Raw genomic sequence first — 13,587 nt, forward strand, 5'->3', positions numbered from 1 at the left:
ACGCAATCGCAAATTTTGAGATGTGTAAGTGCAGTGAAAGACTGCGCCCATAAAGAAGCGCTTGCTTTCTCTGTGCTCACACGGTTTGGAACTTGTGCCTGTGTAGTTCCTATCCACACACAGTCACTAGGGCTTCCTTTTTTTCATATTCAACTGGAGGATTCCATTAAATATTAAGACCACCGGGGACTAAGAATGGGGGGACCCAGAAGACAACGAGCAGTGGCAGCACACTACTGAAAAGGTAATGTAGCCCACCATGGGCTTCAGTTATTTATTTATTTTCTCCAGTTCAGGGTTACTTTAACAAAGGCATTACTCGTTTAAGTATCATATACAACAGGTAGGTACATTTGAAATGTTGAAGTTCTAATGAATGTGTGAATATAATTTTCTTGGGTAGCTGATTAAGACACATTATATACAAAAGAGAGTGTTGTGACACTCGGGGCCTCAAAGAAGCTAGGAAATGTACACAAGAAACTACATTGTCACATCAGGTTAAGAATGGGGAATCTAAGTCTCAGAAATGCCCATTCAGAACAGAGTACCTCTTACAAGACTCCAAAATTCATGTAACTGTCAATATAAAATTATCTTAACATACAAATGTTTGTGCTCTTCCAGAAACAGATGCAACATGCTTATCTGTGCCAACATTTCTTATACAGGCTCCTGAGAACACAATCACTGGAATGGTATTACAACAATGTGAAAAGTCGTTTCAAACGTTTTGGGAGTGCCAAAGTACTAAAGAATTTGTACAGAAAGCACCGACTTGAGACAGGAGCAAGTGCTGAAATATTAGGTAAGAAGATTTTCTGGAGGGAACATGCAACATTCAGTTTGATTCTATAATGTGGAATAAGCAATGCTACTATTAAAATATCTTCTGCAAGTTACGGCCATTGCCTACCTCATTGGTGGCTGGCCTCCATTTTAACAGCGTTTGATATTTCTTTTTGGGTAAACATATTGTTTGCTTATATAGTTGTAGCTGTGTGCAATACCCTTTCAGATCCTTTAAAAAAATGATAATGTGAATACAGGGTCATCTTCAGAGGGGTACAGCAAGGGGCAGTCAGAGAATAACAGGGATGCCCACTTTCATCTTATGCTGACACTCTACAAGACCAGGATCACCCATGACTGAAAAATGGTTCAAGACCTCCCTTCATCTAGACCTGGTGACCTTCAGCCCCTCGGCTTTACCTTTACCTTGCCCTCCTGAATAATCACTCAGACACTGTGCTTTAAATAGATGCATCAGTTCTTTGATTAAGAGAATACTCATACATTATACATACTGTACTGTACTTGACCTTACACAGTGGTAAAAGTCAAATCAAAACCGTATAATCCAACTAACCAACCAGGAAGAGGTAAAGAGCTTTTCCACTAAAACAAATCAGCATGTCATGGGAACACCTCCTGTTTAGCAACTCCATTATAACCGAGTTCAGAGGGGTTTTGTGCCAACTGGGTGAATGCACTTGCAACTTCACCCTTCTCAGCCAACCATCTTTTGTGATACCTACCTCCTGGAAAAGACCTCTACTACTTTCCCAGTTTCACTACCTAGTTGCTCGGATTATGCTACCCCTTTTCTTCATAATGAAAAAGAAAAATCCAATCAATAGAAGCCCTTTCCTAATATACCCTTCCCATTTCCTTACCCTTATCTCCTCTGCCCCCAGACCTGCCTCTTCAACTGCCATAACCAATACTTTTCAGCTGGGACACCACCACTATCCCAAGTCTTTTCTACCATCTGCTACTGACCTATGCTACTCTTTATGCGTTATGAGTCCTATAGAAGAAAAGCGCTTTACAATTGTTGTTGTTTATGGTCTACCCTGTTTTGCTCTGCCCCCCCCCCCCCCCCCCCCCACATTCCAGTCATGTTGGTTTAACATAAGGACAGGTTTGGTCCAAATGCTGAGTCAAACTGTGCCTGCGGGTTCTGCCTCCCTGACCCACTGTTAAGTTGACTAGGATGCAAGTGAGTATCCTCTTACTGGCTATCAGGTCAGGAAGAAAGTAGACAGGAGTCACCACACTTGCTTAGAATAGTAACTATGCTGTTAGAAGGAAGGCTTTACTGTTGGATCAAGTTGGAAAGAACCAAGAAAGTCTACTGCAAAATTAGTGCAAAATTAGCAGTCAAAGTCTTGGTCGGTGAACACAGTGTGGTCAAAGTATCTGCTAGTGGTCACAGTGCAATTACAATGGATGGGGCACTAATTAAGAGAGAATACGCAAGGAGGAACTGAGAAGTGAGGCAAACATTAGGGGGATCCTACAAAACTGGATTACACCTTACAAAGGGGCGGTACAAAATTGATTCACATTGTGGGGTAATGCAAAACTGCATACACACTACGGGGCAATATCTTATCAGTAGAAGTAGTTATGGAAAATTCTACACTTGCAATTAAAAGAAACTTGAATACTTTTCTTACTTTAAAGGGCAGTCACAGCTATAATAGCTAGGTGTGAAAAGTTGATGCTTTGATCGAGTCAGTGAGATAAGATTGCTTCTGTTCTTGTGGCTTTTCTTTCCTCTGGATTTGAGGTATAGTGAGCCTCAAGTGGTTAAACTTGATGAGCACGTCTTTTTTAAATTAAGATATCTATGTATAAAATGGGGGCATACTATGGGTGGGGTCTAAAAAGCTGAGAAAATACTACAGGTAAACTGGAAAGGTTGGGCATACCTTTTGGTCATTGGAAACCTGGGGCACAATGACAAGGCCCTGGAAATGGTGAACAGGAAGCTGAGGCATTTACTTGAGTTGTCTGTGGCATTTCTAATTGCAATCTACTGCTTCCCAAGAGCCTACCCATCTGCTGGGCAGTTGAGATATATTCCACATCAGAGTACATTTGAAAACGGCGGCGGTAGACTTGGGCGCAGGACACAGCGGTATATGGCTAATCCTGCTTCTGCACAAGTCTGGGCCGATGTAATTACTATTCCCCCTCCAGGCCGACATGGATAGTGGGGGAATGAAATAATTCGGCTTCCAGCAATTGCTGGAGGCCGAATTATTATGTTTTAAGCAACCTCGGCTCCGTCTTCTGACGGAGCCGACGTTACTCACTGAGCGCTTGAATAGGAATGATTCCTATTGAAGTCTATGGAGGCGCCGGCTGCGCTCAAATCTAGCAACGCTGAAAAGCACTGCTCCGCCACATCATGTGTGAACTGTTTTTCTTCACTGTTGATGGTAAAACTTGTAATACCTTCTCACCATATGTAAAGTGGAAGAGCAACATTGAGAACACCTGACACAAAACACCATAAAAGAGGCAGAACTATTAAGGAGGGTGGAATGGCTGTTTAGCAAGTTTATAACATATCACCTGCCTGACATTAATGTTATGGTCAAAAGTCTAAGGCATTGGCGCCCACAACCACGTGCAGCCTATTAGTATTTTGTGTGCAGTCTGTGATAGCTGCCAGGCATGACGAGTATTACATTAAAAAAACTACTTCTCTCTCCTCTCCCTATCCCTACCATTATCTCCCTGCCTCTTCCATTATCTCCTCTTTATTATTTTTAAACATCACTATGTCTAGAAATGTTCTGTGGATTGCAAATAAATAATACCAATGTCAATTTCTAATATTATTTAAACTGTAGTTGGAGTTCTTTTTTCATATTTGAAGTATTATAAATTATATTAAATACTTTTTTTAACTGTTGGTGATGAATTTATGTGCAGTTTTATAATGTCACATTACATTTCCTGTTTTTCTCCATTAACAGAAGGAAGCTTTATCGATGAAAGTTTAGAAAATGAAGGAAGCATCTGTGGTAGTGACTCTACATTCTATAGGCAAACACAAGGTAACTTACAGTCTTGAGTTCAGGGAAATCTGTCACAAGCAAACCATTTGTCTCAAATCTTCAATGAGACATTAACCAAAATAAGAGTTGTGTACTAGACACAGGACAGCGAAGAGAAACCTGCCCACTGCCCTGAAACTGTCATTTGGCCCTTTAGTAATACCATTAACAACACGCAGGAATACCTAGTCACATTGTGCGTTTGTCATAGCCCAGTGATCTGCAAACGTGGCTCTCCAGCTGTTAAGTAACTACATGTCCCACAATGCATTGCAGAGGTCTGACAGCCACAGTCATGATTCATAAAGGCAAATGCATTGTGGGACTTGTAGTTCCTTAACCTCCTTGCCGGTCTAATTCCCGCCAGCAAGGAGGCAGCGCGGGAACTTTTTTTTAATTTGTTTTTTTTTTTTTAAATCATGTAGCGAGCCCAGGGCTCGCTGCATGATAGCCGCTGAGCGGCGGCATCCCCCCACCCACTCTGATCGCCTTCAGCGATCAGAGTAAGCAGGAAATCCCGTTCAGAACGGGATTTCCTGCAGGGCTTCCCTGGTCGCCATGGCGACGGGGCGGGATGACGTCACCGACGTCATGGACGTCGGGACGTCACAGGGAATCCCGATCCACACCTCAGCGCTGCCCGGCACTGACTGGCCAGGCTGCGCAGGGGTCTGGGGCGGGGGGGGGGGGGGGGCTCGGCACGGCGGCTAGCGACGAATCGACAGGTAGCGGCAGCGATCGAATGTTACAAGCCTCTAGCAAAGTGCTAGCTGCATGTAACAAAAAAAAAATTATGCAAATCGGCCCAGCGGGGCCTGAGAAATCCTGAGCTCGGGAAAGCTGAGCTCGGGATAACCGGCAAGGAGGTTAACAGCTGAAGAGCCAAGTTTGCAGATCACTGTCATAGCCCAGCAAGCCAACTCTGACTCTTATGTGAACCTCTCTGCTTGATACTAGTTATTCTTAAAGGACAAATGTAGTGAAAAGAATATGGAGGCTGCCATATGTATTTCCTTTTAAACAATACTAGTTGCCTGGCTGCCCTGCTGATCTATGTGGCTGCAGGAGTGTCGGAATCACTCCAGAAACAAGCATGCAGATAATCTTGTCAGATCTGACAATAATTTCAGAAACACATGATCTTCTGCAGGCTTGTTCAGGGTCTGTGGCTAAAAGTATTAGAGGCAGAGTATCAGCAGGATAGCCAGGCAACTAGTATTGCTTACAATTAAATAAACATGGCAGCCTCCATAGCCCCCTCACTTCAGTTATCCTTTAAAATGTGTAAAGGGAACCTGAAGTGATTTTTTTTCTTACATCAAACACCTTAGTGGAGGGAAACCTAGGTGAAAAATACTATCAAGATTAAACAGAGCATTTTCTTACTTGCTGGTGGCTTAGGGCATTTAAAGGGCATTTTATTGATAAGTTAATTGAATAAGGGTCATAGACTGGGGATCATTTTTTACGCTGGAGAGGTAGCATTAGGGACATGGATGGAGAATAGTAGTTTATGTTAGGAAGACTGTAGCTGAGAGGCAGAACTAATTGTTTATTTTATGCAAAAAAGAATACCACTTAATTGCCCTCAGTAATTCATGCAGCTATGGCTGACTGACTTTGAGAGGCTGCTGGAACAGAAGTCTGTATGCCTTGATATGACTATAAATTGTAATTCTTTGTTCAAAATTCATAAAAGACAATACAGCAGTCACAAACAGACAGCAAAGCCAGTGCTACCATAGGTGCAACCTGGACAATAGCCCCAGGGCCACCAAGCACTGTCAGCCCCCACCCCCAGTGTTCCCTCCAAATTGTGCTCCCCAGTAGATGCCACTAGATTTAGGTTTCAGTAGAAATCTGACAAAGCATTGACCAGACCACTAGCACTGTACTTTTTGACGGAGTGCAGCACTACATGGCCATAATTTCTCCTAGTATTCCTACTTTCATATGCTCAAGGAACATTTACTGTGTACAATACTATCCTTTCAATTAATAAACCAATCAAAATCAGTAGGGAGTTAACCATTAAAATATGCTTGTGGCAACTAGCAATTGACCACTGTCAAATTTGATCACAGTGATCAAAACAACAGAAACAAAATCAAATGTTTTTTAATTTGAAGTACAAACCATTTTCAGCATGTTGATTTTTCAAAATTATCCTTATACTGTACAGTACCCAATCCATGAGAACGTGTTACCTGAACAAAACAATACTTAATAAGTTTCATGGAAAATATACATCTTTAATCAAAAATTACCAACCAGTTCATTTTGGAATTTTAGTCGAAACCTGAAGATGTTGACGATCCATACCGAGCAGTTGGGAAGCAATAATCCTAAAGATGTGAGCTTCATCTTTAAAGGTAACCAGAGACGAAGCACCCTTGTGTATTTTACCATATATAGCAGTAAGAACATTAGAGAAAACACTTACCATGCTTCTCTGTTTCATCCTCACTGCTAAAAGTGTCTGTTACCAGCTGTGATAAAAATCCCGGACTGAGCATTCATTCTGGCTTTGCAGGGAATAATTATAGCTGAGTCATTATAGCAGAGCCACAAGGGGGCAGGCTTGGGCTTGAAAAGACACCAGAGAAGACAGACTCAGCTATAATCTTTCCGTAGCAAAGGTAGACTGAGTGCTCAGTCGGGGATTCTTATCAGAGGTGATAACAGTCAGATTAAACAGAGAACAATGAAACAAACAGCAGATTAGGTGTTTACTGTCATGTTCCCACTGCTTTATAAGGTAAAATACAATAAAGTGCTTCATCTCTGGTTCTCTTTAAAGCCCCATCTACACGAAGGGACATTGCAGCGATCCGGCGGCTCGATTAGCCGCCGGATCGCCTCTTCCGCGTCCCCGCTCGCCGCGCATGCGCCGCATACGATTCCCCGCTCGTGCCCGCTCGTCCCCGCCGGCGACGCTTATCTCCCGCACGATTCCCTGCCATTGTCCCCTCGCGGGGATCGAGCAGGGAATCGGCAGTGCGAAGATCCGTCCTGCCGGATCTTATCAATCGAGCCGCATCAGCGAAACCTTCAATAAAATGATTGAAATTGGAAATGTTGAGCTACAGTACATAAAAAACAGACAAGTGTAAAGCTACATAAAGAACTTTGCGTTTGTGGCTATACATGTCCGCATAGACTACTCATAGAGATTTAAGGTACAGTAGAATACTTTTGTAACATGATCACTTTACATACTCATGTCAGTCATAACTGTGATGTCTTGTTTTTAGGACACAGCATGATGGATACCCTATCTGTGGCCTTACGTGTTGCAGAAGAGGCAGTGGAAGAAGCAATTGCCAAAGCTGAGTCATACGGCGATAGCTTGGTAAGGCCATTATCTCTTTAACGTGAACCCCATGTGAGAGTGATACGGAGGCTGCCATATTTATTTCTTTTTAAAGAGACTCTGTACTTGGGGGATACTTACCTGGGGAGGGGGAAGCCTCGGGGTCCCAATGAGGCTTCCCCGTCCCCTGTAGCTGTGGGAAATCCAGTGCTGTCTTCTGTGAAACCTCCCCCAACAAGCTTGACAAGCTATGATATATTTACCTCTCTGCGATCCTACGCAGGTGAACTAACAGCTCTTCATTCAGGTAAGGTGGAAATAGCTGAACCTGATCATATCCGCTCTATTGCGCAGGTACAAAGGACTCGTGTCTGTGCAGCAGAGCAGATCCGATCGGGTTTGGCCTTAACCCAAACGGAGAGCCGCTAGTGCGCCTGCGCAGGATCATGGTCGGTAAATATTTACCTTGTCGCGGTTCAGGGGGCTGCAGCGCTGGATTGCCGGGACACCGGAAGACAGGGGAAGCCTCGTTAGGATCCAGAGGCTTCCCCCTCCCGAGGTAAGTATCCCCCAGAGGGTTTATTTTTATTACAGATTTTCTTTAAGTAATACCAGTTATCTAGCCATCCTGCCGATCCTCTGCCTCTAACACTTTCAGCCATAGACCCTGAACAAGCATGCAGCAGATCAGACGTTTCTGACAGTATTGTCAGAACTGACTAGATTAGCTGCATGCTTGTTTCTGACACTTCTGCAGCCAAATAGATCAGCAGGGCTGCCAGGCAACTAGTACTTTTAATAGGAAATAAATATGTCTGCCTTCATATCACTTTCACCTCCGGTTCACTGAGACAGGTGGTAATGTTTGTACACTTATCAACTCTGATACTGTTTACATTTTTATATGTTTGATTTAATTTGATTTATGTAAGTGTGCCTGTGGCTGCTGACACGTACCTATAACATGTAATCATTTCTGTAGTAGCCATGATGATGTAGGGAATGCAGTATAAAAGTTATATTCTAAGTCATATTTGTATCAGAGTACAGATAGGAAGAGCTGCATTTTACAGTTAGTACAAAGCAGATTGAGTAACAAGTGACAATGCAGCAACTTGTATAAAGAAAAGCAGCTGGATATGCCTGCTAAACCATAATCTGCAAAACTGCTAAATTTGCATGACAATCCTTTATGTGAATTACTCATCCTCAGGGATTTAAAGCATCATGTCAATTTCTGAGTAAGAACACCTACCTGTGGTAATTTCTGTTTCAAGCTACTGGGTATTTTTGGTAGGTCTGGTCAGCATGTGATGCATCAGAGACTTTACTGGAGAATGAACTGAAGGTATGGGAAATGGGAGAAAGAACGTGTTTGTGGATTAAATCAAGGTTAGACACAATGGTGTGTATGCACTAAACTGTGTAAACCAGAATTATGTGGTAGTCTTACGCACAATAAGTAGAGTGTGATGCATTGCATTCTGCCCGTCTTATGGTAAGACTTTATTTGAGCATGTTATTCTGCTTGACACAGTTTAGTGCTTACACCTCACTAAAACAAATAGCTAGAAGAGCCAGTCTATAAGTATTCTAGGAGACACTGAGCTGAGGAATTCATGTCATACTTCACAAAATTTCTCTCAGGAATTATCTCACCTTACTTACTTACTCATGATTGATCACTCCTTGTCTGTCTTAACTTATGATTTATTTCTACTTAACTGATTAACTCATGATTTATCCCTCCATATATGACCTAACTCATAATTGATGTAATCTTGAGCCTGATGCACTACACGGCAGTAAAGTTGCCATGAGCAGGAAACTTAAATTTTACCATTACTAAGGATGAGGGAACACCGCATGTTAAACATTAATGCGGGTTACACAAAGCAGGCAACGCATGCTTCTCTGGTATAGGTAGTAATGGTAAAATTGCTGGGCACTGCCTGCGCACAGCAATCTTGCCACTGCTTTGTGCATCAGGTAAAGTTTATTTCACAGAATTAGATACAGACCAACAATACAATTGCAGCAATTTACTAAAAGAGACTCTGGGCACCAGGTCAGCTTCAATTGCAATTCACCACTTTATTGCATCCCCGGTACAAACAGATACAGACACAGTGTAGAAGACCTGACAGCCATTTTGCAAGTCAAAGTCACTTCATCAGAAGCCACAAACCAAGTAACTGAACTGTCAGGAACCGGCCCGCGGAACACCTGCGTATACGGTTCCCAACTGCGGGTTTGACCAGACTGAGAGGGGAAGCAGCCTTAGTCAAGCTAAAACAAGGCTGGGACCCCTCAGAACACCTCTCACTGCCACCACTAGCGGTTCGCTAGACACTTCCACTCTGCTGTCGAGTCCTCAGCGCGCACTCCGCGTTTTCGTATTTGGGTCAGCTTTGCGCTTAGGCCAAATACGGGAACGCCACGCACCCACACACACAAACAGTTGCAATCTTACACTGTCGTGAAGCAAAGACCCACTAACAGTCGTTCCGAACGATACTGTTAGCCACTCTGCTGTCGCTACTCGCACTGACGTTGTTCGTACGTTGGGTCAGCTGCGCGCTTAGGCCAACGTATGACAAACGCCCCCACACACAATGCAATTACAATTTCATACGGTAGTGTTGCTCAAGCGTACAATTAGGCATGAACTTATACACGTTTACACTTCAGTCTCTTCTAGGCTATGAGTGTTAGTTTAGTACAGCAGAAGTCAAGCTTATTAAATAATGATTTAATATTCCATAAAACATAGAACAATGCAGAACTTAATATATACAAATGATTACAAAAAACAAAGTAAAAATAGTTACAAAGATAACACACACGGATATTTGCGTAAAAATAAACAGGGGAAAAAAGGAACGTTACCAGCTTAGGTTAGAACGTTGTTTGGCGGGAGGACGCCGTTTCGACCAGGAGTCGCGATCATCCCTAGCTATTCGCTACCTCCGAGAGAAGATGGTCACTAGGCATTTGCCTCTGCTTTTTATACTCTGAGCTACGCCTGGAGGCTGCAACTTCCTTGGGGAGGGGAGGAACTAGGTTTTAATTAAATCTCAGACATATTCCATTTCCAGGTAAAAGTCTATACATCAAAGATTGTGAAGTGAGTCTTTCAACTCCAGGTGAAAACTTGATTAAGGCTTTTTCCTGTCTCCGTTTTATTAGATGTACTTTACAGGGTATAGTTTTGCACCTCCACTAATGATTTAATTTCCACAGGTAAAAAATGGTATCAACAGGACTTCACCCATTTCTAATAGCCTGTCATGTACATTTCAAACGTTCCTGTGTTAGTCTCCAGGCTCTGGTCCTCTTGCTTTGTGTATTGAGACAATGGGCCGTCTCCTGAGTTCAAAAGCCAGGCAGATAATCCCATTAGCACTCTCAGAGGAACTGCATACAGACTCAAAGCACCTCATATGGTCAAGACAATCACCCATTTCCTTGCCCCAAGCAACTCAAGGTAACCTGCTCCCTTCTGGCAGAAAAAAATGAAAGAATATGTTCCTGTTATCCTTAATATCATCAGCACCTCAATATATCTCCACAAACCTAACATACAAAATAGTATATATACCCACAAGAAGACTAACAGCTTCATAGAACCCGTACCACTACCAAACATGCATTCTATCACGGGTGCCGACAGGAGCCGTCCAGCAACCCCGGAGTGAAGGAATTCGTCCAAAGGAAATTCCCTCAATCATCATCACTTCCTTTTGGCCAATCACATCAGTCTCTTCCTCCAGCCAATCAAAGTCATAGGTGGTATCAGTGGGACACAGTTGAGCATCAGCCTGGTTGTAGTTCCCAATACCTTTTCCTTCAGATACTCTTGATTTCAATAAAAAACAACAAAAGTGGTACTTGTGTTGATGCGAGTACACATCTGAATCACTCTAGCCGTGCCATGCACAGCTATGGGGATGTCCCTGCATGATACGAGAATAACATACAAAGGGGGAAAGAGCCACCCAATGATAAATAAAACTGTGTTAAAAACAGCTAAAATAATAGAGGGAGAGGTAGTTTACCTAAATAACGACACATTCATACACATATGAAGTTTAATTATGCACAGGCATCGCGTTTCATGGGTTTAAAGCCCACTTCCCCAAGCCAACTACAGTGCCTACAATATCAATTTAAAAGGAGCTCAGTACTTGAGTACATAGATACATATACATCCAGAGCAGACTTTGTCACCAGGCAACTTAGGCAGGTGCTTGTGGCCTAGTGGGTGTCAAGCGGGCCACCTGCCACCTTCTTTGACCTCTCTTCACTTCAGCTTACCTAAAGGACCACAAGGGGCCCTAAATCTACTATCTTGCATAGGGCCCCATTACATCTAAATCCATCTCTGTACACATCAGTAAATACATATAAGTATATAAAAATACAAATAGGGTTAAAATGCTAGAAGCTAAATATAGATAAATATGTTCACATGTATAACCATAAGAAGAGCATGCTACATAAAGGGGACAGTAGCAGGAAACGCTGGAATAACTCAAATGGTTTTACAGACCATTCAAATTAGCATGTCATAGTTACATAGTTACATAGTTATTTTGGTTGAAAAAAGACATACGTTCATCGAGTTCAACCAGTATAAAGTACAACACCAGCCTGCTCCCTCACATATCCCTGTTGATCCAGAGGAATGTCAATAAACATTAAGGCCTCTTTCACAGTGGGACATTGCGTTTGATGCAACGTTAAGGTCGCATAACATGCCCCTAATGCAACGCATTGAAAGACTATAACTTGGACATTATAGTACATTCTTTAGCCCTGCTTTTGGTGCGCCATTTTCGTCACACAGTGATGGAACGAAAACGGCGCATGTGTTACATTAAAAAAAACAAAAAACATTACTGAGCATGTGCAACACACACAACACAGCAGATTTATTACTAAACGCACAGCATGCAGCACTTTCTAAATATTGCTACATGTTACACACAACGCAACGTGTGCACTGTGAATGTTGCACAGACTTAATAGTGTTGTGCATTAGTCCACGTTAAAACATTTTCTAACGTGTGACTTTAACACACTGTGAAAGAGGCCTTAATGAAAATATTTTTACAAACTACAATATTAATTACAATAATTCAAAAAGTTGCAGTTAGCTGAATGCTAAGCATCTGTTTGGCAGGTAGAGTATAAGTTTCTATAATAATCACAAAAGTATCATTCATTTCATAGGGGTACTGCAGCACATTATCCCTATCATTTTTGATTATCACAATTTTTATGTCATGAGGCATTAGTCATGAAATAAGTTAATACCTTCCCTGATCTATCACCTTGATCATACATTCTAATTTCTCTTGCCAGGATAGTTTTATCTTCAGCCTCTAATTACCTAGCCATCAATAAAGCAAGATAGGATTCCCTTGATTTAGAATTAATATATGTCAGTGCTGATTCCGCTGCTCTCCCCTCCGCAATGCTTGCACCTGTCTCCTAGTAGAAGAAAGTATTCAAACAAAAGACTTGCAACCACCTTCAAGGTATCCCATACCACAGATGGTGATGTTGAATCCACATGTTATGCCAGCTAACTAACAATGGGCCCTGTACCCTATTCTGTACCTGCATATTCTCAATCCAATGAATGTCAATGGGCACCATCACATTTTTTGTAGCTACACCCCTGAAATGGGGCTAGATACATAAAACATTTTGAGAAACACTGTTATGAAACACAACATGCATGTGCCTGTGTCTGCAGCAGATTATTCCAGTGGAGGTCTCAGTAAAAGACCCACGACTTTCACAGATGAATACTATGCACAGCCTTGCCTACACAGTAACACTCTACCTAACATCCATGCCAGTAATCATAGCAGGCCGCTTAGACTTTAGTAACCCTTAGTTAGAGGTTATTATATAATGTAATGACATAGTTAAATCATCATAAGGCATTATATACATAACGATGATACATTTGGATAATTTACTTTCTTTCAAATAATGCATAACATTAATAACTCTAATATGTTTCTGGTTTAGATAAAAAAAACAGAACAATGGCATCTGAATACATTTTCTTATTCATTTAGTGATAAAATTACCATGTAGCATCCCAGGCATTCACAGCACACTCATAGCAAATTGCTGCGTTATTTATAGGTTTTTTATGCTGTGAAGCTGAGAAAGCATAGTGATGTTTATTTGCCACGTCTAGGTCAAACTACACGTGTGGGTGAACGTTACATTCAGTGATGAAAATATTCCTACTGAGATATTAAAATAATAAGAACGTGCTACTTATCATCATTATGGTTTTATATATGTTTAGGATTTTATGATTACTGTGTCTGCAGCATTAGACATGGCCCGAACCTCCGATTTTCGGTTCGCAAACCGCGAACGCGAACTTCCGCA

General features: G+C 42.0%; 1 protein-coding gene across 3 annotated transcripts in view; it reads left to right on the plus strand.

Annotated features, from left to right (window-relative positions):
- Positions 1 to 13,587, plus strand: part of MYRIP (myosin VIIA and Rab interacting protein) — a 533,041-nt gene that overhangs the window by 393,903 nt on the left and 125,551 nt on the right. For all 3 annotated transcript variants that reach the window (XM_068236299.1, XM_068236301.1, XM_068236300.1), the window contains exons 4-6: positions 672 to 808; positions 3,774 to 3,854; positions 7,109 to 7,206. In XM_068236299.1, the coding sequence (XP_068092400.1) occupies positions 672 to 808; positions 3,774 to 3,854; positions 7,109 to 7,206 (316 nt within the window). The remainder of the gene's footprint in view (positions 1 to 671; positions 809 to 3,773; positions 3,855 to 7,108; positions 7,207 to 13,587) is intronic.

This window comes from Hyperolius riggenbachi, chromosome 5 (assembly GCF_040937935.1).
Source record: "Hyperolius riggenbachi isolate aHypRig1 chromosome 5, aHypRig1.pri, whole genome shotgun sequence".
Classification (NCBI taxonomy): domain Eukaryota; kingdom Metazoa; phylum Chordata; class Amphibia; order Anura; family Hyperoliidae; genus Hyperolius; species Hyperolius riggenbachi.